The 27,806-nt window shown below is 46.2% G+C and overlaps 1 protein-coding gene across 1 annotated transcript in view; it reads left to right on the forward strand.

Annotated features, from left to right (window-relative positions):
• LOC139367856 (lysosomal trafficking regulator) overlaps positions 1 to 27,806 on the forward strand; it is a 231,284-nt gene that overhangs the window by 114,784 nt on the left and 88,694 nt on the right. The window contains exons 22-32 of the mRNA XM_071106189.1: positions 547 to 695; positions 5,114 to 5,304; positions 5,923 to 6,168; positions 6,533 to 6,580; positions 7,897 to 8,022; positions 14,823 to 14,972; positions 16,094 to 16,231; positions 17,352 to 17,550; positions 19,385 to 19,516; positions 19,715 to 20,216; positions 20,430 to 20,582. Coding sequence (XP_070962290.1) covers positions 547 to 695; positions 5,114 to 5,304; positions 5,923 to 6,168; positions 6,533 to 6,580; positions 7,897 to 8,022; positions 14,823 to 14,972; positions 16,094 to 16,231; positions 17,352 to 17,550; positions 19,385 to 19,516; positions 19,715 to 20,216; positions 20,430 to 20,582 — 2,034 coding nt within the window. The remainder of the gene's footprint in view (positions 1 to 546; positions 696 to 5,113; positions 5,305 to 5,922; positions 6,169 to 6,532; positions 6,581 to 7,896; positions 8,023 to 14,822; positions 14,973 to 16,093; positions 16,232 to 17,351; positions 17,551 to 19,384; positions 19,517 to 19,714; positions 20,217 to 20,429; positions 20,583 to 27,806) is intronic.

The raw sequence follows: 27,806 nt of genomic DNA on the forward strand, positions 1-27,806 counted from the left end.
TGGCCCTGACTAAAGATGGCCAAGACAACATGGTTGTTTCAGTAAAGATGGCCCAGACTAAAGATGACCTTGACAACATGGTTGTTTCAGTAAAGATGGCCAAGACAACATGGTTGTTTCAGTAAAGATAGCCAAGACAACATGGTTGTTTCAGTAAAGATAGCCCTGACTAAAGATGACCTTGACAACATGGTTGTTTCAGTAAAGATGGCCAAGACAACATGGTTGTTTCAGTAAAGATGGCCCTGACTAAAGATGGCCAAGACAACATGGTTGTTTCAGTAAAGATGGCCCAGACTAAAGATGACCTTGACAACATGGTTGTTTCAGTAAAGATGGCCAAGACAACATGGTTGTTTCAGTAAAGATAGCCCAGACTAAAGATGGCCTTGACGACATGCTTGTTTCAGTAAAGATAGCCCAGACTAAAGCAGGACTGTGTCCATTGGGGAATCCTTCCCTGTTTCTGTCCATTTTCTTCAATTTAATACCTAATGAACATGACCGTGATGTATTTTTCTTGTTTACTGATTGGTCCCCATCTAGGAAGTGTGAGGTGTCTCTGGACTACACGTTACCCAGGAAGTCCAGCCTGTCTTCAGACAGCAACAAGACCTTCTGTCTGCTGGGACACAGTGAGGACGTGACCAGACAGGGTGGACAGTACGACATGGGCACTGTGCTGCTCTTTAACGGTACCAAGCTGTGTGTGTGAGAGAGAGAGAGCTCCTCTGAGGTCTCACCATAAAAAAGAGCTGTAAAACCCATATGGAATAAATTAAACATACACATTCAACAACCAGTAATAAAGCACATGCCCTGGCTAGCATCCTGCCTCTGGGCTGTGTCTCTATCGGGCATCCTGTCTCTGGGCTGTGTCTCTGTCTGGCATCCTGTCTCTGGGCTGTGTCTCTGTCTGGCATCCTGTCTCTGGGCTGTGTCTCTGTCTGGCATCCTACCTCTGGGCTGTGTCTCTGTCTGGCATCCTGCCTCTGGGCTGAGCCTTGGCTGGCATCCTGCCTCTGGGCTGAGCCTTGGCTGGCATCCTGCCTCTGGGCTGAGCCTTGGCTGGCATCCTGCCTCTGGGCTGAGCCTTGGCTGGCATCCTGCTTCTGGCCTGTGTCTCTGTCCGTGTTTTAATCTGTCCCAGCCAACCCCTTGGTACCTTCTCTCTCTCACTTGCACACATCTGCCTCTCTGTGTTGTTGTTGGGGCTATAACTCAACATTGCTCTCTGCTGGTCATTTAAAGCATATATATATATATTTATTATTATTTTTTATTTTTTTTTAAACCTTTATTAAACTCGGCAAGATGGTTAAGAAGACATTCTTATTTACAATGACGGCCTACCCCGGCCGAACTCTAACCCGGACGACGCTGGGCCAGTTGTGACCCGCCCTATGGGACTCCCAATCACGGCCAGATGTGATACAGTCTCGGATGGAACCAGGGTCTGTAGTGCCGCCTCTAGATGCAGTGGCTTAGACCGCTGTGATACAGCCTGGAATCGAACCAGGGACTGTAGTGGCTTAGAACACTGTGATACAGCCTGGGATGGAACCAGGGTCTTTAGTACCTTAGACCGCTGTAATACAGCCTGGGATGGAACCAGGGTCTGTAGTACCTTAGACCGCTGTGATACAGCCTGGGATGGAACCAGGGTCTGTTATACCTTAGACCGCTGTAATACAGCCTGGGATGGAACCAGGGTCTGTAGTACCTTAGACCGCTGTGATACAGCCTGGGATGGAACCAGGGTCTGTAGTACCTTAGACCGCTGTGATACAGCCTGGGATGGAACCAGGGTCTGTTATACCTTAGACCGCTGTAATACAGCCTGGGATGGAACCAGGGTCTGTAGTACCTTAGACCGCTGTAATACAGCCTGGGATGGAACCAGGGTCTGTAGTACCTTAGTCCGCTGTGATACAGCCTGGGATGGAACCAGGGACTGTAGTGGCTTAGACCACTGTAATACAGCCTGGGATGGAACCAGGGTCTGTAGTGGCTTAGACCACTGTAATAAAGCCTGGAATGGAACCAGGGACTGTAGTTCTGCCTCTAGATGCAGTGGCTTAGACCACTCGGGAGCATGACTGCTTCTTTCTCACTTTGATGACAGCCAACTCCACGGTAACAGATTGATGCTGGGACTCTTTGATCGTAGTCCTAGTGCATATAATTGTATGGTTTGTTTAACTGTGCAATCATTGGTTTTCCTCCTGACAGAGCTGGTGTAACTGAGTCAGGTTTGTAGACCTCCTTGCTCACACACGCTTTTTCAGTTTTGCCCACAAATGTTCGTTGGGATTGAGGTCAGGGCTTTGTGATGGCCACTCCAATCCCTTGACTTTGTTGTCCTTAAGCCATTTTGCCACAACTTTGGAAGTATGCTTGGGGTCATTGTCCATTTGGAAGACCCATTTGTGACCAAGCTTTAACTTCCTGACTGATGTCTTGAGATGTTGCTTCAATATATCCACATCATTTTCCGTCCTCATGATGCCATCTATTTTGCGAAGTGCACCAGTCCCTCCTGCAGCAAAGCACCCCCACAACATGATGCTGCCAGCCCCGTGCTTCATGGTTGGGATGGTGTTCTTCGGCTTGCAAGCCACCCCCCCGCCTTTTCCTCCAAACATAACGATGGTCATTATGACCAAACCATTCTATTTTTGTTTCATCAGACCAGAGGACATGTCTCCAAAAAGTATGATCTTTGACCCCATGTGCAGTTGCAAACTGTAGTCTGGCTTTTTTTATGGCGGTTTTGGAGCAGTGGCTTCTTCCTTGCTGAGTGGCCTTTCAGGTTATCTCGATATAGGACTTGTTTTACTGTGGATATAGATACTTTTGTACCCGTTTCCTCCAGCATCTTCACAAGGTACTTTGCTTTTGTTCTGGGATTGATTTGCACTTTTCGTTCCAAAGTACGTTCATCTCTAGGAGACAGAACGCATCTCCTTCCTGAGCGGTATGACGGCTGCGTGGTTCCATGGTGTTTATACTTGCGTACTATTGTTTGTACAGATGAATGTGGTACCCTCAGGCGTTTGGAAATTGCTCCCAAGGATGAACCAGACTTGTGGAGGTCTACAAATTTTTCTGAGGTCTTGGCTGATTTATTTTGATTTTCCCATAATGTCAAGCAAAGAGGCACTGAGTTTGAAGGTAGGCCTTGAAATATATCCACAGGTACACCTGTTCTCTGGGACCATGCCTTCTGGAGGGCAGAGCTGTTCTCTGGGACCATGCATTCTGGAGGACAGGGCTGTTCTCTGGGACCATGCCTTCTGGAGAACAGGGCTGTTCTCTGGGACCATGCCTTCTGGAGGACAGGGCTGTTCTCTCGACCATGCCTTCTGGAGAACAGGGCTGTTCTCTGGGACCATGCCATCTGAAGGACAGGGCTGTTCTCTGGGACCATGCCTTCTGGAGGACAGGGCTGTTCTCTGGGACCATGCCTTCTGGAGGACAGGGCTGTTCTCTGGGACCATGCCTTCTGGAGGACAGGGCTGTTCTCTGGGACCATGCCTTCTGGAGAACAGGGCTGTTCTCTGGGACCATGCCTTCTGGAGAACAGGGCTGTTCTCTGGGACCATGCCATCTGAAGGACAGGGCTGTTCTCTGGGACCATGCCTTCTGGAGGACAGAGCTGTTCTCTGGGACCATGCCTTCTGGAGGACAGAGCTGTTCTCTGGGACCATGCCTTCTGGAGGACAGGGCTGTTCTCTGGGACCATGCCTTCTGGAGGACAGAGCTGTTCTCTGGGACCATGCCTTCTCTGGGCTGGAGAACAGGGCTGTTCTCTGGGACCATGCCTTCTGGAGGACAGGGCTGTTCTCTCAAACCATGCCTTCTGGAGGACAGGGCTGTTCTCTGGGACCATGCCTTCTGGAGGACAGGGCTGTTCTCTGGGACCATGCCTTCTGGAGGACAGGGCTGTTCTCTGGGACCATGCCTTCTGGAGGACAGAGCTGTTCTCTGGGACCATGCCTTCTCTGGGCTGGAGAACAGGGCTGTTCTCTGGGACCATGCCTTCTGGAGGACAGGGCTGTTCTCTCAAACCATGCCTTCTGGAGGACAGGGCTGTTCTCTGGGACCATGCCTTCTGGAGGACAGGGCTGTTCTCTGGGACCATGCCTTCTGGAGGACAGGGCTGTTCTCTGGGACCATGCCTTCTGGAGGACAGAGCTGTTCTCTGGGACCATGCCTTCTGGAGGACAGAGCTGTTCTCTGGGACCATGCCTTCTGAAGGACAGGGCTGTTCTCTGGGACCATGCCTTCTGGAGGACAGGGCTGTTCTCTGGGACCATGCCTTCTGGAGGACAGAGCTGTTCTCTGGGACCATGCCTTCTGGAGGACAGAGCTGTTCTCTGGGACCATGCCTTCTGAAGGACAGGGCTGTTCTCTGGGACCATGCCTTCTGGAGGACAGGGCTGTTCTCTCAAACCATGCCTTCTGGAGGACAGGGCTGTTCTCTGGGACCATGCCTTCTGGAGGACAGGGCTGTTCTCTGGGACCATGCCTTCTGGAGGACAGGGCTGTTCTCTGGGACCATGCCTTCTGGAGGACAGAGCTGTTCTCTGGGACCATGCCTTCTGGAGGACAGAGCTGTTCTCTGGGACCATGCCTTCTGAAGGACAGGGCTGTTCTCTGGGACCATGCCTTCTGGAGGACAGGGCTGTTCTCTGGGACCATGCCTTCTGGAGGACAGAGCTGTTCTCTGGGACCATGCCTTCTGGAGGACAGAGCTGTTCTCTGGGACCATGCCTTCTGAAGGACAGGGCTGTTCTCTGGGACCATGCCTTCTGGAGGACAGGGCTGTTCTCTGGGACCATGCCTTCTGGAGGACAGGGCTGTTCTCTGGGACCATGCCTTCTGGAGGACAGGGCTGTTCTCTGGGACCATGCCTTCTGAAGGACAGGGCTGTTCTCTGGGACCATGCCTTCTGGAGGACAGGGCTGTTCTCTGGGACCATGCCTTCTCTGGGCTGGAGAACAGGGGTGTATTAATTCTGCCTGTACTGTTACAAAACATTTCTTAAACGAAATGAAACGAGGAGGGTAGCTTAGCTGAATTTGTCTCTGTCTCTCCCTCTCCCCACTAGGCTCCCGTATCGGGTCAGAGGAGGCATTCTACCTGTATGCCTCTGGTCCAGACCTCACGTCTATCATGCCCTGTAAGTACGGTAAGCCCAGTGGAACCTTCTCCAAGTACGTCACCACGGACGTGTTGAAGTGTGACACTGTCAGAGAGCTAATGATGAAGAACAAGGATGTGGACACAGCAGCTCTCATAGTAAGTCTGAGTCCCTCTTTCTGCTAATAATTCACAGACACTATAGGAGTGTCTGTGTGGTGTATCTATGATACTATATCTCTATGTTTCTACAGGAGTGTCTGTGTGGTGTATCTATGATACTATATCTCTGTTTCTACAGGAGTGTCTGTGTGGTGTATCTATGATACTATATCTCTGTTTCTACAGGAGTGTCTGTGTGGTGTATCTATGATACTATATCTCTGTTTCTACAGGAGTGTCTGTGTGGTGTATCTATGATACTATATCTCTGTTTCTACAGGAGTGTCTGTGTGGTGTATCTATGATACTATATCTCTGTTTCTACAGGAGTGTCTGTGTGGTGTATCTATGATACTGTATCTCTATGTTTCTACAGGAGTGTCTGTGTGGTGTATCTATGATACTATATCTCTGTTTCTACAGGAGTGTCTGTGTGGTGTATCTATGATACTATACCTCTGTTTCTATAGGAGTGTCTGTGTGGTGTATCTATGATACTGTATCTCTATGTTTCTACAGGAGTGTCTGTGTGGTGTATCTATGATACTATACCTCTGTTTCTACAGGAGTGTCTGTGTGGTGTATCGATGATACCATATCTCTCTGTTTCTACAGGAGTGTCTGGCAGTAGTGTACGCCCCCAGCAGCCCCAGGGTGTATACCATCTATGAGCCAGTGATCCGTCTGAAGGGTCAAGCTAAGACCATGGTGTCTCAGAGACCCTTCAGCTCTAGAGAGGTTCAGTCTGCGGTGCTGGAGACACACATCCTCAGGACCATGCTGCCTGCAGAACCACAGGGCCTGCAGAACGTCCTCCACAAGATAGGAGGAACCGGGTCCTTCGTATTCCTCTTTGCACGGGTAGGACATAGTCTACATACTATTGATATGAGGAACCGGGTCCTTCGTATTCCGCTTTGCACGGGTAGGACATAGTCTACATACTATTGATATGAGGAACCGGGTCCTTCGTATTCCTCTTTGGGTCTATTGATGATGCTAGTCTCGCTGCTGGTTTCATTTGGTGTGGAAGGCCTCAAAAGCTTTTTTCTGTATTTTTGTGAGGAAGCTTCTTCAACATAACTGTCATGACATTTCTACTTGAAGGAAATTACACGAGACAGGCTGGATTCACTGTGTTCTTCTCACGCCAATCTCTCTGTCTCTGTTATATAATGTCCCTCCCCTCTCTCTCTCTCTCTCTCTCGTGTGTGTGTGTTTCCAGGTGGTGGAGCTAAGTGACAGCGAGCAGACCCAGGCCCTAGCCCTCCAGGTACACCGATATCCTTATTAAATCAGTGGTTCTCAGACGTCTCCTCTGGCACCTCCAGACGTTTCACACGGTTGTGTGGTAATTCTGAACTGGCTCACCTGATACACCTTGTCCAGGGCTTGATGATTAGTTGACAGGTGGAATCAGGTGCTGGAATAGAACACATACCTGGATCAACAGGAGGTCTCAGAGGAGAGGTTTGAGACCCACTGAGTTAACCTGCAAGCCAGACAGTAATTTAACACAACACCTGAGCCGATATGAGTACAAATGCATTGTTTTATACAATATTTGATCTTGAATGAAAGTTCTCCTTTACCAAGGTGGATAAGTTTTGGCGTGTTACTAGGACCCCAGTGAGTTGTAACGTGGCGTGCTACTGGGACCCCAGTGAGTTGTAACGTGGCATGCTTCTGGGACCCCAGTGAGTTGTAACGTGGCGTGCTACTGGAACCCCAGTGAGTTGTGGCGTGCTACTGGGACCCCAGTGAGTTGTAACGTGGCGTGCTACTGGGACCCCAGTGAGTTGTAACGTGGCGTGCTACTGGGACCCCAGTGAGTTGTAACGTGGCGTGCTACTGGGACCCCAGTGAGTTGTAACGTGGCGTGCTACTGGGACCCCAGTGAGTTGTAACGTGGCGTGCTACTGGGACACCAGTGAGTTGTAACGTGGCGTGCTACTGGGACCCCAGTGAGTTGTGGCGTGCTACTGGGACCCCAGTGAGTTGTGGCGTGGCGTGCTACTGGGACCCCAGTGAGTTGTAACGTGGCGTGCTACTGGGACCCCAGTGAGTTGTAACGTGGCGTGCTACTGGGACCCCAGTGAGTTGTAACGTGGCGTGCTACTGGGACCCCAGTGAGTTGTAACGTGGAGTGCTACTGGGACCCCAGTGAGTTGTAACGTGGAGTGCTACTGGGACCCCAGTGAGTTGTAACGTGGAGTGCTACTGGGACCCCAGTGAGTTGTAACGTGGCGTGCTACTGGGACCCCAGTGAGTTGTAACGTGGCGTGCTACTGGGACCCCAGTGAGTTGTGGCGTGCTACTGGGACCCCAGTGAGTTGTGGCGTGGCGTGCTACTGGGACCCCAGTGAGTTGTAACGTGGCGTGCTACTGGGACCCCAGTGAGTTGTAACGTGGCGTGCTACTGGGACCCCAGTGAGTTGTAACGTGGCGTGCTACTGGACCCCAGTGAGTTGTAACGTGGCGTGCTACTGGACCCCAGTGAGTTGTAACGTGGCGTGCTACTGGACCCCAGTGAGTTGTAACGTGACGTGCTACTGGGACACCAGTAATAATATGTGATTCTATGTCCAGGTGCTACTCTCTCTGGCCAAGTACAACCAGCACCGTATCAATGAGATGGACTGTTACCACGGTTACTCCATGATACACCAGGTCCTCATCAAGTCCAAGTGCATCGTGGGATACCATATTCTCAAGGTGAGTCATGTGATCAGGCATATGAAGAGTCCTTGTATTGGTTTTTGTTGTTGTTGGTCCTGTTGATGCTCTGAATCCCCATCAATCAGTTTCATATAATCTAGTCCTCCTTGGTCCTGTTGATGCTCTGAATCCCCACGGTTCAGTTTCATATCATCTAGTCCTCCTTGGTTCTGTTGATGCTCTGAATCCCCATGGTTCAGTTTCATATAATCTAGTCCTCCTTGGTTCTGTTGATGCTCTGAATCCCCACGGTTCAGTTTCATATCATCTAGTCCTCCTTGGTTCTGTTGATGCTCTGAATCCCCATGGTTCAGTTTCATATCATCTAGTCCTCCTTGGTCCTGTTGATGCTCTGAATCCCCACGGTTCAGTTTCATATCATCTAGTCCTCCTTGGTTCTGTTGATGCTCTGAATCCCCACGGTTCAGTTTCATATCATCTAGTCCTCCTTGGTTCTGTTGATGCTCTGAATCCCCACGGTTCAGTTTCATATCATCTAGTCCTCCTTGGTTCTGTTGATGCTCTGAATCCCCACGGTTCAGTTTCATATCATCTAGTCCTTGGTTCTGTTGATGCTCTGAATCCCCACGGTTCAGTTTCATTCCATCTCGTCTGCTTTGGGCCTCAGTTATCTGATATACGTGTGCAGTGAGTTGCTACTACTGCAGCTGTGATATCCAATGGTTTTCTCTGCTTAGAGGCAGTGTACTGATTTTCCTGTCTGTTACCTGAGCTGAGTAATGGCATCAATGTCTGTCGGTCTGCCTGCCTGTCGGTCGGTTTGCCTGCCTGCCTGTCGGTCTGCCTGCCTGCCTGTCGGTCTGCCTGTCGGTCTGTCGGTCTGCCTGCCTGTCGGTCTGTCGGTCTGCCTGCCTGCCTGTCGGTCTGCCTGCCTGCCCGTCGGTCTGCTGGCCGTCGGTCTGCCTGCCTGCCTGCCAGCCTGCCTGTCTGTCGGTCTGCCTGCCTGCCTGTCGGTCGGTTTGCCTGCCTGCCTGCCTGCCTGTCGGTCTGCCTGTCTGCCTGCCTGTCGGCCTGCCTGCCTGTCGGTCTGCCTGCCTGCCTGTCGGTCTGCCTGCCTGCCCGTCGGTCTGCTGGCCGTCGGTCTGCCTGCCTGCCCGTCGGTCTGCTGGCCGTCGGTCTGCCTGCCTGCCCATCGGTCTGCTGGCCGTCGGTCTGCCTGCCTGTCTGCCTGCCTGTCTGTCGGTCTGCCTGCCTGTCTGTCGGTCTGCCTGCCTGTCTGTCGGTCTGCCTGCCTGTCTGTCGGTCTGCCTGCCTGTCTGTCGGTCTGCCTGCCTGCCTGTCGGTCGGTCTGCCTGCCTGTCGGCCTGCCTGCCTGCCTGCCTGTCGGCCTGCCTGCCTGCCTGTCCGCCTGCCTTTCGGTCTGTCCGCCTGTCGGTCTGCCTGCCTGTCGGTCTGCCTGCCTGCCTATCGGTCTGCCTGCCTGCCTTTCGGTCTGCCTGCCTTTCGTTCTGCCTGCCGGTCTGCCTGCCCGCCTGCCTTTCGGTCTGCCCGCCTGCCTTTCGGTCTGCCCGCCTGCCTTTCGGTCTGCCCGCCTGCCTTTCGGTCTGCCCGCCTGCCTGTCCGTCTGCCTGCCTGTCTGCCTGCCTGCCTGCCTGCCTAACTGTGCTGGGTGAAACCATCAAGGCTGTTTGTATTCCTCCTGTGTTTCTGTGTGTAGGACATTGTGAAAACAGAAGTATGTCTGGTGAAGTATTGCCACTGCAGTGGACCTTATAAATGGACCTGGCTGTGGCCTGCTCTATAGTGTCTCAGGAGAATAAAAGGCCAGTAGTGTTGAGACAGATTGAGATTGGACTTGTGATATAGATCAAAACACTTGGGTGAACTGTTGGAATCAGACCCCTTGACTTTTCCCACATTTTGTACATTACAGCCTTATTCCAAAATTGATTAAATCGTTTTCCCCCCTCATTAATCTACACACAATACCCGCCAATGACGACGCAAAAACAGGTTTTTAGAAATGTTTAAAAAACTGAAATATCAGATTTACATAAGTATTCAGACCCTCTACTCAGTACTTTGTTGAAGTACCTTTGGCAGTAATTACAGCCTCGAGTCTTCTTGGGTATGACTCTACAAGCTTGGCACACCTGTATTTGGAGAGTTTCTCCCATTCTTCTCTGCAGATCCTCTCAAGCTCTGTCAGGTTGGATGGGGAGCGTCACTGCACAGCTATTTTCAAGTCTCTCCAGAGATGTTAGATCGGGTTCAAGTCCAGCCTCTGGCTGGGCCACTCCTGCGTGGTCTTGGCTGTGTGTTTAGGGTCGTTGTCCTGTTTGAAGGTAAACCTTCACCCCAGTCTGAGGTCCTGAGCGCTCTGGAACAGGTTTTCATCAAGGATCTCTCTGTACTTTGCTTCGTGGGAAGGTTGGCACACATGCTCAGTCATCTAGGTTGTGGTTACTGTAAAGCACTGGGAAGGTTGGCACACATGCTCAGTCATCTAGGTTGTGGTTACTGTAAAGCACTGGGAAGGTTGGCACACATGCTCAGTCATCTAGGTTGTGGTTACTGTAAAGCACTGGGAAGGTTGGCACACAAATCAAGTTGTATTGGTCCATACACATGTTTAGCAGATGTTATTGGTCCATACACATATTTAACAGATGTTATTGGTCCATACACATATTTAACAGATGTTATTGGTCCATACACATATTTAACAGATGTTATTGGTCCATATTTAACAGATGTTATTGGTCCATACACATATTTAACATATGTTATTGGTCCATATTTAACAGATGTTATTGGTCCATACACATGTTTAACAGATGTTATTGGTCCATACACATATTTAACAGATGTTATTGGTCCATACACATATTTAACAGATGTTATTGGTCCATACACATGTTTAACAGATGTTATTGGTCCATACACATATTTAACAGATGTTATTGGTCCATACACATATTTAGCAGATGTTATTGGTCCATACACATATTTAACAGATGTTATTGGTCCATACACATGTTTAACAGATGTTATTGGTCCATACACATATTTAACAGATGTTATTGGTCCATACACATATTTAACAGATGTTATTGGTCCATACACATATTTAGCAGATGTTATTGGTCCATACACATATTTAACAGATGTTATTGGTCCATATTTAACAGATGTTATTGGTCCATATTTAACATATGTTATTGGTCCATACACATGTTTAGCAGATGTTATTGGTCCATATTTATCAGATGTTATTGGTCCATATTTAACAGATGTTATTGATCCATACACATATTTAGCAGATGTTATTGGTCCATAAACATATTTAACAGATGTTATTGGTCCATACACATATTTAGCAGATGTTATTGGTCCATACACATATTTAACAGATGTTATTGGTCCATATTTAACAGATGTTATTGGTCCATACACATATTTAACAGATGTTATTGGTCCATACACATATTTAACAGATGTTATTGGTCCATATTTAACAGATGTTATTGGTCCATATTTAACAGATGTTATTGGTCCATATTTAACAGATGTTATTGGTCCATACACATATTTAACAGATGTTATTGGTCCATATTTAACAGATGTTATTGGTCCATATTTAACAGATGTTATTGGTCCATATTTATCAGATGTTATTGGTCCATACACATATTTAACAGATGTTATTGGTCCATACACATATTTAACAGATGTTATTGGTCCATATTTAACAGATGTTATTGGTCCATATTTAACAGATGTTATTGGTCCATATTTAACAGATGTTATTGGTCCATACACATATTTAACAGATGTTATTGGTCCATACACATATTTAACAGATGTTATTGGTCCATATTTAACAGATGTTATTGGTCCATACACATATTTATCAGATGTTATTGGTCCATATTTAACAGATGTTATTGGTCCATATTTAACAGATGTTATTGGTCCATACACATATTTAACAGATGTTATTGGTCCATATTTAACAGATGTTATTGGTCCATACACATATTTAACAGATGTTATTGGTCCATATTTAACAGATGTTATTGGTCCATACACATATTTATCAGATGTTATTGGTCCATATTTAACAGATGTTATTGGTCCATACACATATTTATCAGATGTTATTGGTCCATATTTAACAGATGTTATTGGTCCATACACATATTTATCAGATGTTATTGGTCCATACACATATTTAACAGATGTTATTGGTCCATATTTAACAGATGTTATTGGTCCATACACATATTTATCAGATGTTATTGGTCCATACACATATTTAACATATGTTATTGGTCCATATTTAACAGATGTTATTGGTCCATATTTAGCAGATGTTATTGGTCCATACACATGTTTAGCAGATGTTATTGGTCCATACACATATTTAACAGATGTTATTGGTCCATACACATATTTAACAGATGTTATTGGTCCATACACATATTTAACAGATGTTATTGGTCCATATTTAACAGATGTTATTGGTCACATACACATATTTAACATATGTTATTGGTCCATATTTAACATATGTTATTGGTCCATATTTAACATATGTTATTGGTCACATACAGATATTTAACAGATGTTATTGGTCCATATTTAACAGATGTTATTGGTCCATATTTAACATATGTTATTGGTCACATACACATATTTAACAGATGTTATTGGTCCATACACATATTTAACAGATGTTATTGGTCCATACACATATTTAACAGATGTTATTGGTCCATATTTAACAGATGTTATTGGTCCATACACATATTTAACAGATGTTATTGCGGGTGTAGTGAAATGCTTGTGTTCCTAGCTCCAACAGTGCAGTAATATCTAACAATACAATAGTAAAATATTTGAATTAAGAAATATATACATATTAAGACGAGCAATGTCGGAGGGGCATTGACCTAAATACAGTAGAATATAATATACAGTATTTGCATATGAGATGAGTAAAGCAGTATGCAAACATTATTAAAGTGACCAGTGATTCCATGTCTATGTATATAGGACAGCCGCCTCTAAGGTGCAGGGTTGAGTAACCAGGTGGAAGCATGGTCTGATGGCCTTGAGATAGAAGCTGTTTTTCAGTCTCTCGGTCCCTGCTTTGATGCACCTGTACTGACCTCGCCTTCTGGATGATAACGGGGTGAACAGGCAGTGGCTCGGGTGGTTGTTGTCCTTGATGATCTCTTTGGCCTTCCTGTGACATCGGGTGCTGTAGGTGTCCTAGAGGGCAGGTGCCTTAGATTTGCCGTAGCTGGCGGTGATACAGCCTGACAGCGTGCTCTCAATTGTGCATTTGTAAAGGTTTTTAGGGGCCAAGCCAAATTTGTTGTTGCACCTTCTTCACCAAACTGTCTCTGTGGGTGGACCATTTCGGTTTGTCTGTGATGTGTACGACGAGGAACTTAAAAACTTTCCACCTTCTCCACTACTATCCCTTCGATGTGGATAGGGAGCTTCTCCCTCTGCTGTTTCCTGAAGTCCACGATCAGCTCCTTTGTTTGGTTTAGTGAGAGGTTATTTCCCTGTCACCACTCCACCAGGGCCCTCACCTACTCCCTGTTGGAAGTCTCGTCATTGTTGGTAATCAGGGCTACTACTGTTGTCATCTGCAAACTTGATGATTGAGTTGGAGTCGTGCATGGCCACTCAGTCATGGGTGTACAGGGAGTACAGGAGGGCTGAGCACGCATGAGGATCAGCGAAGTGGAGGTGATGTTTCCTGCCTTCACCACCTGGGGGGCGGCCCGTCAGGAAGTCCAGGACCCAGTTGCACAGGGTGGAGTTCAGGCCCAGGGCCTCAAGCTTAATGATGAGTTTGGAGGGTACTATGGTGTTGAAGGCTGAGCTATAGTCAATGAACAGCATTGTATATGTCCGTAAACACTCCAGCCAGCTGGTCTGCGCATGATCTGAGGACGCGGCTAGGGATGTCGTCTGGGCAACCTAACGAGGGTTAACACGCTTAAATGTCTTACTCACATTGGTTACAGAGAAGGAGAGCCCACAGTCCTCGGTAGCGGGCCGCATCGTTGGCTCTGTGTTATCCTCAAAGCGGTCGCGAAGAAGGTGTTTAGTTTGTCCGGAAGCCAGACATCGGTGTTCGCGACGTGGCTGGTTTTCCTTTTGTAGTCCGTGATTGTCTGTAGCCACATGCGTCTCGTGGTTAGGGTAGATTTTAATTCTCCCAGTGGGTACAACATCTCCTATACACTTCCTGGTGAACTCGGTTAACGTAGCCATGTGTTCGTCAATGTTATTCTCAGAGGCTACCTGGAACATATCCCAGTCCGCATGATCAAAACAATCTTGATGCATGGATTCCAATTGGTCAGACCAGCGTTGAATAGTACTTCCTGTTTGTGTTTCTGCCTATAGGAAGGAAGGAGAGGGCCTTGTAAGCATTTTGAAAAGTTGAGTAGCATACTACGGTCAATGTGTTGGCAGAACTTCGGTAGTGGTTCCCTCAGATTTACTCTAATATGGTCATACATTTGGCAGTAGGAAGTGCAGCTCAGTTTCCACCTCATTTTGTGGGCAGTGTTGCACACAGCCTGTCTTCTCTTGAGAGCCATGTCTGCCTACGCCGGCCTTTCTCAATAGCAAGGCTATGCTCACTGAGTCTGTACATAGTCAAAGCTTTCCTTAAGTTTGGGTCAGTCACAGTGGTCAGGTATTCTGTCTCTGTTTAAGGCCATCTAGCATTCTAGTTTGTTCGTTAATTATTTCCAATGTGTCAAGTATTTATCTTTTTGCTCTTCTCTTCTTCTCTCTGTCTATAGACCTTGTTAGATGGGAGCTGTAGTAGTCCTATCCTAACTCTAGGGGACGACGGTCAGTTCCACCTGGACACAGAGTCTACAGCCGTGATCCAGGACATCAAGCTACTGTCTGAGGTTCTGCTGGACTGGAAGATCTGGGCCAAGGCGCAGGTAAACTCAGTGATGGATGTATGGGCAGGTATTTAGTATTACTATATACCAGGATATTTTGAAATACTACAGGTAGGATTTACCAATACCATTTGAAACACTATTTATTTATATTTTGTTAAAACTATGTTTTAACACTGTGTTTTAGAAGAGTTTGTGGTCAATATGCACATCCTTAAAAACATGAGTGCTGGGCTAATAAAGAATACTACGAAAGAACAGCCAGGCCCCCGCCCTGCCAGAGAACAGCCAGGCCCCCGCCCTGCCAGAGAACAGCCAGGCCCCCGCCCTGCCAGAGAACAGCCAGGCCCCCGCCCTGCCAGAGAACAGCCAGGCCCCCGCCCTGCCAGAGAACAGCCAGGCCCCCGCCCTGCCAGAGAACAGCCAGGCCCCCGCCCTGCCAGAGAACAGCCTGTTAAAGCTCCCAATTCACAGCTTTATTGACAACGTTGGATCTTGGTCAATTTGGGATTGAAATGTTGTCAGTAAAGCTGTGAAATGGGAGCATAAGCAGCCTTGCTGTTGTTTAACTGGGTCTTTCACCTCTTAATCAGTCAGGGAGATCCTGCTAGTAGCCCTCGATCTTCATCAGGGTATACCACCCATTTCAGGGTTGGGTTAGGGTCGGGGTTGGGTCAGGGTCATGGTTGGGTTAGGGTCGGGGTTGGGTCAGGGTAAGGGTTGGGTCAGGGTAAGGGTTGGGTCAGGGTCGGGGTTGGGTCAGGGTTGGGTCAGGGTCAGGGTTGGGTTAGGGTCAGGGTTGGGTAAGGGTCAGGGTTGGGTAAGGGTCAGGGTTGGGTAAGGGTCAGGGTTGGGTAAGGGTCAGGGTCAGGGTTGGGTAAGGGTTGGGTAAGGGTCAGGGTTGGGGTTAGGGTCAGGGTTGGTAAGGGTCAGGGTTGGGTCAGGGTTGGGTCAGGGTCAGGTTGGGTTAGGGTCAGGGTTACAGTAGCTGTGTATTAATATAAGTTACGTGTCTCTAATAGGGTGGTGTCTGGGAGACTCTGCTGGCAGGGTTGGGTTAGGGTTGGGTAAGGGTCAGGTTGGGTCAGGGTCAGGTCAGGGTTGGGAAGGGTCAGGGTTACAGTAGCTGTGTATTAATATAAGTTACGTGTCTCTAATAGGGTGGTGTCTGGGAGACTCTGCTGGCAGGGTTGGAGATCCTCATCAGGGTTCACCACCCCCAGCAGGTGTTCAACATCAGACAGTTTCTCAAAGCCCAGGTGGTCCACCGCTTCCTGCTCACCTGTCAAGTACTACAGGTAAGATCCGTTTTAATAATAAATCATGTTGCAGCAATGTTTTGGTCCCAAGACCTTTCAAAACTCTGCCTAGGGAGCCAGAGAATTACCTTGTCATTGACAGTCGTCCCGTGTGGCTCCGTTGTTAGAGAATAACCTGAGTTGTCATTGACAGTCGTCCCGTGTGGCTCCGTTGGTAGAGAATAACCTGAGCTGTCATTAACAGTCGTCCCGTGTGGCTCCGTTGGTAGAGAATAACCTGAGCTGTCATTAACAGTCGTCCCATGTGGCTCCGTTGGTAGAGAATAACCTGAGCTGTCATTGACAGTCGTCCCGTGTGGCTCCGTTGGTAGAGAATAACCTGAGCTGTCATTGACAGTCGTCCCGTGTGGCTCCGTTGTTAGAGAATAACCTGAGTTGTCATTAACAGTCGTCCCGTGTGGCTCCGTTGGTAGAGAATAACCTGAGCTGTCATTAACAGTCGTCCCGTGTGGCTCCGTTGGTAGAGAATAACCTGAGCTGTCATTAACAGTCGTCCCGTGTGGCTCCGTTGGTAGAGAATAACCTGAGCTGTCATTGACAGTCGTTATCATTAACAGTCGTCCCGTGTGGCTCCGTTGTTAGAGAATAACCTGAGTTGTCATTAACAGTCGTCCCGTGTGGCTCCGTTGGTAGAGAATAGCCTGAGCTGTCATTGACAGGTAGTGTCTCTGGATAAGAGAGTCTGCTAAATGACTCACTACTGTAGTGGCTCTGGATCAGAGAGTCTGTTAAATGACTCACTACTGTAGTGGATCAGAGAGTCTGATAAATGACTCACTACTGAAGTGGCTCTGGATAAGAGAGTCTGTTAAATGACTCACTACTGTAAGTCTCTCTGGATAAGAGAGTCTGTTAAATGACTCACTACTGTAAGTCTCTCTGGATAAGAGTCTGCTAAACGACTCACTACTGTAGTGGCTCTGGATAAGAGAGTCTGCTAAATGACTCACTACTGTAGTGGATCAGAGAGTCTGCTAAATGACTCACTACTGTAGTGGCTCTGGATTTAAGTCGATGTAATTAAACGACTGCATGTTCCTCTGGCCTTTTCTAACACGTTAACTATCAGACTTCCTTATCCTCTGTGTTTGTCCTCCAGGAGCATCGGGACGAGCACCTGACCTCCATCCCACAGGAAGTGTGTCTGTCTTTCGTTAAGATCATCCAGGAAGTGTTGGGTTCACCTCCGGACCTAGACCTCCTCCGATTGGTCTACAACTTCCTCCTCGCCGTGCACCCGCCCACTAACACCTACGTCTGTCATACGCCTACAAGCTTCTACTTCTCACTACACATAGGTGGGGTTTTTACACACACTTCCTGTTAGACAGTGTTGTGTCTGTTGTCTCCAGATGTTAGACAGTGTTGTGTCTGTTGTCTCCAGATGTCCTATAGATGGTAATCTGTACCAGTGTGTGTATATATATATATAATGTTGTCTGTTGTCCTGTAGATGGTAATCTGTACCAGTGTGTATATATACAGTGCCTTGCGAAAGTATTCGGCACCCTTCAACTTTGCGACCTTTTGCCACATTTCAGGCTTCAAACATAAAGATATAAAACTGTATTTTTTGTGACGAATCAACAACAAGTGGGACACAATCATGAAGTGGAACGACATTTATTGGATATTTCAAACTTTTTTAACAAATCAAAAACTGAAAAATTGGGCATGCAAAATTATTCAGCCCCCTTAAGTTAATACTTTGTAGCGCCACCTTTTGCTGCGATTACAGCTGTAAGTCGCTTGGGGTATGTCTCTATCAGTTTTGCACATCGAGAGACCAAATTTTTTTCCCATTCCTCCTTGCAAAACAGCTCGAGCTCAGTGAGGTTGGATGGAGAGCATTTGTGAACAGCAGTTTTCAGTTCTTTCCACAGATTCTCGATTGGATTCAGGTCTGGACTTTGACTTGGCCATTCTAACACCTGGATATGTTTATTTTTGAACCATTCCATTGTAGATTTTGCTTTATGTTTTGGATCATTGTCTTGTTGGAAGACAAATCTCCGTCCCAGTCTCAGGTCTTTTGCAGACTCCATCAGGTTTTCTTCCAGAATGGTCCTGTATTTGGCTCCATCCATCTTCCCATCAATTTTAACCATCTTCCCTGTCCCTGCTGAAGAAAAGCAGGCCCAAACCATGATGATGCCACCACCATGTTTGACAGTGGGGATGGTGTGTTCAGCTGTGTTGCTTTTACGCCAAACATAACGTTTTGCATTGTTGCCAAAAAGTTCATTTTTGGTTTCATCTGACCAGAGCACCTTCTTCCACATGTTTGGTGTGTCTCCCAGGTGGTTTGTGGCAAACTTTAAACAGCACTTTTTATGGATATCTTTAAGAAATGGCTTTCTTCTTGCCACTCTTCCATAAAGGCCAGATTTGTGCAATATACGACGACTGATTGTTGTCCTATGGACAGAGTCTCCCACCTCAGCTGTAGATCTCTGCAGTTCATCCAGAGTGATCATGGGCCTCTTGGCTGCATCTCTGATCAGTCTTCTCCTTGTATGAGCTGAAAGTTTAGAGGGACGGCCAGGTCTTGGTAGATTTGCAGTGGTCTGATACTCCTTCCATTTCAATATTATCGCTTGCACAGTGCTCCTTGGGATGTTTAAAGCTTGGGAAATCTTTTTGTATCCAAATCCGGCTTTAAACTTCTTCACAACAGTATCTCGGACCTGCCTGGTGTGTTCCTTGTTCTTCATGATGCTCTCTGCGCTTTTAACGGGCCTCTGAGACTATCACAGTGCAGGTGCATTTATACGGAGACTTGATTACACACAGGTGGATTGTATTTATCATCATTAGTCATTTAGGTCAACATTGGATCATTCAGAGATCCTCACTGAACTTCTGGAGAGAGTTTGCTGCACTGAAAGTAAAGGGGCTGAATAATTTTGCACGCCCAATTTTTCAGTTTTTGATTTGTTAAAAAAGTTTGAAATATCCAATAAATGTCGTTCCACTTCATGATTGTGTCCCACTTGTTGTTGATTCTTCACAAAAAAATACAGTTTTATATCTTTATGTTTGAAGCCTGAAATGTGGCAAAAGGTCGCAAAGTTCAAGGGGGCCGAATACTTTCGCAAGGCACTGTATATAATGTTGTCTGTTGTCCTGTAGATGGTAATCTGTACCAGGAGAAAGTCCAGTCCATAATGTATATGAGAAATATCAACAGTGGATGGAAGTCAGCTGGTAGCTCAGTGGTCTCTCTCTCCACGGCCGTCTTCACTGAGGACCCTCTTCCTGAAGGTACCTAGAATCATTATGTTTGTCTTCATGCAGTGACATGTTTCTCGTTTTCCATTGGTGCAGAACACCTGTATGCTAATATCCGCCCAGGAAGCAAATACACATCTGCACTTTGTTCTGCCCAAAACCTTTCCCCTTTTCTATTAAACATGTTGGGAACGGCATGAGATTTATATTTAGGTCTGTTTCCCTCTGAAGGTACCATCCACCTTCAACCTCCGTCACCTGAACACGGAGGAGACGACCAGTCCCTCTCCCTTCTGCCCGCCAACCTGACCCCCTCGCCCAACTCCTCCCCGTTGCTCAGGCCCTCTCTGGGCCATGGAGGGGCTGGGAGCCCCAGGGAGGGCCAGGAAGGAGAGGGGGTGACTTTGGGAAGCACAGAGACTCTAAAGAGAGGAGGAGGAGGAGGGGTGGGGGAGGAGCAGCTCCTGTCTAGCTGTGAGTCGGCGAAAACCATCTGTGACTCCCGAGAGGGAGGAGAGGCACCACATACCCCTTCCATCAGTATCGAGGAGGTGGAGGTAGATGGGGAGGAGGGGGTGGAGGAGAGGGGGGAGGTGGATAGTCTGGTTGAGGGCAGTGTGGGCGTTGCTGAATCTGAAGACCGTTTCGATTGGGCGAGCGATGAGGTGCCACAGAGGCCGGACAGTCTGAAGGGGATCACATCGTTTCAGAGGAGCTCCTCTAACCTGGCCAGGTGACTGGATATTTTGCTTCCAAAGGGCACCTTTTCCTTATAAAGTGCTTTTGACCAGGGCCCATAGGAACCAAATCAGAGGACAGGTTTAGCCTCGTTCTTCACCTCTCAGAATAGTCGCTGAAATCAAACTGATAATGCTGTTTACTTTGTACATCGCTGACTCTACCTTTTAAAATGTGTCTAATACAATTTATTCCTTCATTTATCCAGCTTGGGCCTGGCCTTCCCTGCCCAGAATGGGAACCTAGCCCTGGGTCGCTGGCCCAGCGTGGCCGACCGTGGGACACTACCAGAAGACTGGGAGAGCTACTCATACTCACCTGGATACGAGAGGGCCTACAGCAAAGACTCTAGCAACGACAGGTACACGACTCTATAGAATAGCACACCTGTTAGATCTCATGCAGACTACCCTGCAGACTACCCTGTTACCCTGTACTACCCTCATGCTCCTATACAGACTACCCTGTTAGATCTCATGCACCTATACAGACTACCCTGTTAGATCTCATGCACCTATACAGACTACTGTTGACCAGGACCTATAGGGCTCTATATAGTGGACTACTGTTGACCAGGACCCATAGGGCTCTATATAGTGGACTACTGTTGACCAGAACCCATAGGGCTCTATATAGTGGACTACTGTTGACCAGGACCTATAGGGCTCTATATAGTGGACTACTGTTGACCAGGACCCATAGGGCTCTATATAGTGGACTACTGTTGACCAGGACCCATAGGGCTCTATATAGTGGACTACTGTTGACCAGGACCCACAGGGCTCTATATAGTGGACTACTGTTGACCAGGACCCATAGGGCTCTATATAGTGGACTACTGTTGACCAGGACCCACAGGGCTCTATATAGTGGACTACTGTTGACCAGGACCCATAGGGCTCTATATAGTGGACTACTGTTGACCAGGACCCACAGGGCTCTATATAGTGGACTGCTGTTGACCAGGACCCGCAGGGCTCTATATAGTGGACTACTGTTGACCAGGACACATATGGCTCTATATATAGTGGACTGCTGTTGACCAGGACACATATGGCTCTATATATAGTGGACTACTGTTGACCAGGACCCTTAGGGAGGACTACTGTTGACCAGGACACATAGGGCTCTATATAGTGGACTACTGTTGACCAGGACAATTAGGGCTCTATATAGGGAACAGGTTTCTGCATTGGGAAGCGTCCTGTCCCTGTAACTACCAACGTGAAGATGAGTTTCTGTTGAATTGACAGAACCACCCTCACTCCCTCCACTTTATCTATATTTCCGTCTCATCTCTCTAGCTCAGTTGAGTATCATCAAGATGTCTTTGATGAAGTCCAATAATACTCTCTCCCTGTAACGAAGTGGATCAGCTAATTAGTCATCCACATCCTCTCTTCTCACTCTTTCTCGCTCTTAATTCTCTCAATGTCTCGGTCTCTCTCTTTCGCCCTCTCTCTCTCTGTTCAGTCATCATCTGTGTGCGTAGGAGAGAACCCGACCTATCCAGTGTCTCTCTGCTTTCATCTACAGACCTCGTATGAAAGGATATGATATTGGGGGTTGTATGAGGCTGTGTTTCAAACGTTATCTGTTCTGGGTTGTGTCTGTTTGTGCCTGTTATTGAGAATAGTAGACTTGTCTCTGTTTATGGAGCCTTGTTATGTTGACTGAGCAGAGCTCTGTGGACTGATCACACAGATAACACCTGTCCTGTTAACACAGCAGGAAAACACCTCTCACTATCAATAGAGAGAGCACCTGTCCTCCTTCCTAGGACAATAGCCATCACCCAGGTAAAATACCCCTCTTATCGCTGGCTGTGTTTGTTCTGTGTGTCTGGAACCGTAACGTCATTCAGAAAGGAAAAAGATATCTGTGATTAAACTTAATGTTTAGTCTCTGATTGTATTTATTATGGATCCCCATTAGTTCCTGCTAAGGCAGCAGCTACTCTTCCTGGGGTTTATTATGGATCCCCATTAGTTCCTGCCAAGGCAGCAGCTACTCTTCCTGGGGTTTATTATGGATCCCCATTAGTTCCTGTCAAGGCAGCAGCTACTCTTCCTGGGGTTTATTGTGGATCCCCATTAGTTCCTGCCAAGGCAGCAGCTACTCTTCCCAGGGTTTATTATGGATCCCCATTAGTTCCTGCCAAGGCAGCAGCTACTCTTCCTGGGGTTTATTATGGATCCCCATTAGTTCCTGCCAAGGCAGCAGCTACTCTTCCTGTGGTTTATTATGGATCCCCATTAGTTCCTGCCAAGGCAGCAGCTACTCTTCCTGGGGTTTATTATGGATCCCCATTAGTTCCTGCTAAGGCAGCAGCTACTCTTCCTGGGGTTTATTATGGATCCCCATTAGTTCCTGCTAAGGCAGCAGCTACTCTTCCTGGGTGTTGATGTGAGCCATGACCAGCCTTTCAAAGCACTCCATGGCTACAGACGTGAGTGCTACGGGTCGGTAGTACACATAGACAGGTTACCTTAGTGTTCTTGGTCACAAGGACTGTGGTGGTCTGCTTGAAACACCCAAGTCATAGACTGTTCTCTCTGCTACCGCACGGCAAGCGGTACCAGAGCACCAAGTCTAGGTCCAAGAGGCTTCTTAACAGTTTCTACCCCAAAGCCATAAAACTCCTGAACAGCTAATGAAATGGCTACCCACACTATATGCATTTACCCCCCCCCCCCCACCACCACCACCATTTGTATTATTTATCTATGCATAGTCACTTTACCCCCACCTACATGTAAACTCAGCAAAAAAAGAAACGTCCTCTCACTGTCAACTGCGTTTATTTTCAGCAAACTTAACATGTGTAAATATTTGTATGAACATAACAAGATTCAACAACTGAGACATAAACTGAACAAGTTCCACAGGCATGTGACTAACAGAAATGGAATAATGTGTCCCTGAACAAAGGGGGTAACAGTCCGTTTCTGGTGTGGCCACCAGCTGCATTAAGTACTGCAGTGTATCTCCTCTTGCAGATTTGCTCCAGATTTGCCAGTTCGTGCTGTGAGATGTTACCCTACTCTTCCACCAAGGCACCTGCAAGTTCCCAGACATTTCTGGGGGGGAATGGCCCTAGCCCTCATCCTCCGATCCAACAGGTCCCAGACGTGCTCAATGGGTTTGAGATCCGGGCTCTGCGCTTGCCATGGCAGAACACTGACATTCCTGTCTTGTAGGAAATCACACACAGAACAAGCAGTATGGCTGGTGGCATTGTCATGCTGGAGGGTCATGTCAGGATGAGCCTGCAGGAAGGGTACCACATGAGGAAGCAGGATGTCTTCCCTGTAACACACAACTTTGAGATTGGCTGCAATGACAACAAGCTTAGTCCGATGATGCTGTGACACACCTCCAAATCGATCCCGTTCCAGAGTACAGACCTCGGTGTAACGCTCATTCCTTGGACGATAATTGCGAATCAGACCAGCACCCCTGGTGAGACAAAACTGCAACTCGTCAGTGAAGAGCACTTTTTGCCAGTCCTGTCTGGTCCAGCGATGGTGGGTTTGTGCCCATAGGTGACGTTGTTGCCGGTGATGTCTGGTGAGGACCTGCCTTACAACAGAACTACATGACCTCAGTCCAGCCTCTAGCAGCCTATTGCGGACAGTCTGGGCACTGATGGAGGGATTGTGCGTTCCTGGTGTAACTCTGGCCGTTGTTGTTGCCATCCTGTACCTGTCCCACAGGTGTGATGTTCGGATGTACCGATCCTGTGCAGGTGTTGTTACACGTGGTTTGCCACTGAGAGGACGATCAGCTGTCCGTCCTGTCTCCCTGTAGCGCTGTCATAGGCGTCTCACAGTACAAACATTGCAATTTATTGCCCTGGCCACATCTGCAGTCCTCATACCTCCTTGCAGCATGCCTAAGGCACGTTCACCCAGATGAGTAGGGACCCTGGGCATCTTTCTTTTGGTGTTTTTCAGAGTCAGTAGAAAGGCCTCTTTAGTGTCCTAAGTTTTCATAACTGTGACCTTAATTGCCTACCGTCTGTAAGCTGTTAGTGTCTTAACGACCGTTCCACAGGTGCATGTTCATTAATTGTTTATGGTCCGTTGAACAAGCATGGGAAACGGTGTTAAAACCCTTTACAATGAAGATCTGTGAAGTTACTTGGATTTGTATGAATTATATTTGAAAGACAGGGTACTGAAAAAGGGACATTTATTTTTTTGATGAGTTTACATATTTCCTCAATTACCTCGACTAACCTGTGCCCCCAAACATTGATTCTATACCGGTACCCCCTGTATATAGCCTCCACATTGACTCTGTACCGGTACCCCCTGTATATAGCCTCCACATTGACTCTGTACCGGTACCCCCTGTATATAGCCTCCACATTGACTCTGTACTGGTACCCCTGTATATAGCCTCCACATTGACTCTGTACCGGTACCCCCTATATATAGCCTCCACATTGACTCTGTACCGGTACCCCCTGTATATAGCCTCCACATTGACTCTGTACTGGTACCCCTGTATATAGCCTCCACATTGACTCTGCACTGGTACCCCCTGTATATAGCCTCCACATTGACTCTGTACTGGTACCCCCTGTATATAGCCTCCACATTGACTCTGTACCGGTACCCCCTGTATATAGCCTCCACATTGACTCTGTACCGGTACCCCCTATATATAGCCTCCACATTGACTCTGTACCGTAACACCCTGTATATAGCCTCCACATTGACTCTGTACCAGTACCCCCTGTATATAGCCTCCACGTTGACTCTGTACCTTAATACCCTGTATATAGCCCCCACATTGACTCTGTACCGGTACCCCCTATATATAGCCTCCACATTGACTCTGTACCGTAACACCCTGTATATAGCCTCCACATTGACTCTGTACCAGTACCCCCTGTATATAGCCTCCACGTTGACTCTGTACCTTAATACCCTGTATATAGCCCCCACATTGACTCTGTACCGGTACACCCTGTATATAGCCTCCACATTGACTCTGTACCGTAACACCCTGTATATAGCCTCCATATTGACTCTGTACCGGTACCCCCTATATATAGCCTCCACATTGACTCTGTACCGTAACACCCTGTATATAGCCTCCACATTGACTCTGTACCGGTACCCCCTATATATAGCCTCCACATTGACTCTGTACCGTAACACCCTGCATATAGCCTCCACATTGACTCTGTACCGAACACCCTGTATATAGCCTCCACATTGACTCTGTACCGAACACCCTGTATATAGCCTCCACATTGACTCTGTACCGGTACCTCCTATATATAGCCTCCACATTGACTCTGTACCAGTACCCCCTGTATATAGCCTCCACGTTGACTCTATACCTTAATACCCTGTATATAGCCCCCACATTGACTCTGTACCGTAACACCCTGTATATAGCCTCTGTACCCTGTTTGTTATGAATACATTATTACAGAGGACTGGTGTTATTAATATATTATTAAAGAGGACTGGTGTTATTAATACATTATTACAGAAAACTGGTGTTATTAATACATTATTGCAGAGGACTGGTGTTATTAATACATTATTACAGAGGACTGGTGTTATTAATATATTATTAGAGGACTGTTGTTATTAATACATTATTACAGAGGACTGGTGTTCTTAATATAGTATTGCAGAGGAATGGTGTTATTAATACATTATTACAGAGGAATGGTGTTATTAATACATTATTACAGAGGACTGGTGTTATTAATACATTATTACAGAGGACTGGTGTTATTAATACATTTTTACAGAGGAATGGTGTTATTAATACCGTATTACAGAGGAATGGTGTTATTAATACATTATTGCATAGGACTGGTGTTATAAATACATTATTACAGAGGACTGGTGTTATTAATATATTACAGAGGACTGGTGTTATTAATACATCATTACAGAGGACTGGTGTTATTAATACATTATCACAGAGGACTGGTGTTATTAATACATTATCACAGAGGACTGGTGTTATTAATACATTATCACAGAGGACTGGTGTTATTAATACATTATCACAGAGGACTGGTGTTATTCATACATTATCACAGAGGACTGGTGTTATTAATACATTATCACAGAGGGATGGTGTTATTAATACATGATTACAGAGGACTGGTGTTATCAATACATTATCACAGAGGACTGGTGTTATTAATACATGATTACAGAGGACTGGTGTTATTAATATATTATTAGAGGACTGGTGTTATTAATACATTACTACAGAGGACCGGTGTTATTAATACATTATCACAGAGGGCTGGTGTTATTAATACATTATTACAGAGGACTGGTAATTATTAATATATTATTAGAGGACTGGTGTTATTAATACATTATCACAGAGGGCTGGTGTTATTAATACATGATTACAGAGGACTGGTGTTATTAATACATTATCACAGAGGACTGGTGTTATTAATACATCATCACAGAGGACTGGTGTTATGAATACATTATCACAGAGGACTGGTGTTATTCATACATTATCACAGATGGCTGGTGTTATTAATACATGATTACAGAGGACTGGTGTTATTAATATATTATTAGAGGACTGGTGTTATTAATACTTTACTACAGAGGACCGGTGTTATTAATACATTATCACAGAGGGCTGGTGTTATTAATACATTATTACAGAGGACTGGTAATTATTAATATATTATTAGAGGACTGGTGTTATTAATACATTATTACAGAGGACTGGTGTTATTCGTACATTATCACAGAGGGCTGTTGTTATTAATACATTATTACAGAGGACTGGTGTTATTCATACATTATCACAGAGGGCTGTTATTAATACATTATTACAGAGGACTGGTGTTATTAATACATTATCACAGAGGACTGGTGTTATTAATACATTATTACAGAGGACTGGTGTTATTAATACATTATTACAGAGGACTGGTGTTATTAATACATTATTACAGAGGACTGGTGTTATTAATACATTATTACAGAGGACTGGTGTTATTAATACATTATTACAGAGGACTGGTGTTATTAATACATTATTACAGAGGGCTGGTGTTAATACATTATTACAGAGGACTGGTGGTATGAATACATTATTACAGAGGACTGGTGTTATTAATACATTATTACAGAGGGATGTTGTTATTAATACATTATTACAGAGGAATGGTGTTATTAATACATTATTGCAGAGGACTTGTGTTATTAATACATTATTACAGAGGACTGGTGTTATTAATACATTATTACAGAGGGCTGTTGTTATTAATACATTATTACAGAGGACTGGTGTTATTAATATATTATTAGAGGACTGTTGTTATTAATACATTATTACAGAGGGCTGGTGTTAATACATTATTACAGATGACTGGTGTTATTAATACATTATTACAGAGGACTGGTGTTATTAATACATTATTACAGAGGACTGGTGTTATTAATATATTATTAGAGGACTGTTGTTATTAATACATTATTACAGAGGGCTGGTGTTAATACATTATTACAGAGGACTGGTGTTATTAATACATTATTACAGAGGACTGGTGTTATTAATACATTATTACAGA

This window comes from Oncorhynchus clarkii, chromosome 16 (assembly GCF_045791955.1).
Source record: "Oncorhynchus clarkii lewisi isolate Uvic-CL-2024 chromosome 16, UVic_Ocla_1.0, whole genome shotgun sequence".
Lineage (NCBI taxonomy): Eukaryota > Metazoa > Chordata > Actinopteri > Salmoniformes > Salmonidae > Oncorhynchus > Oncorhynchus clarkii.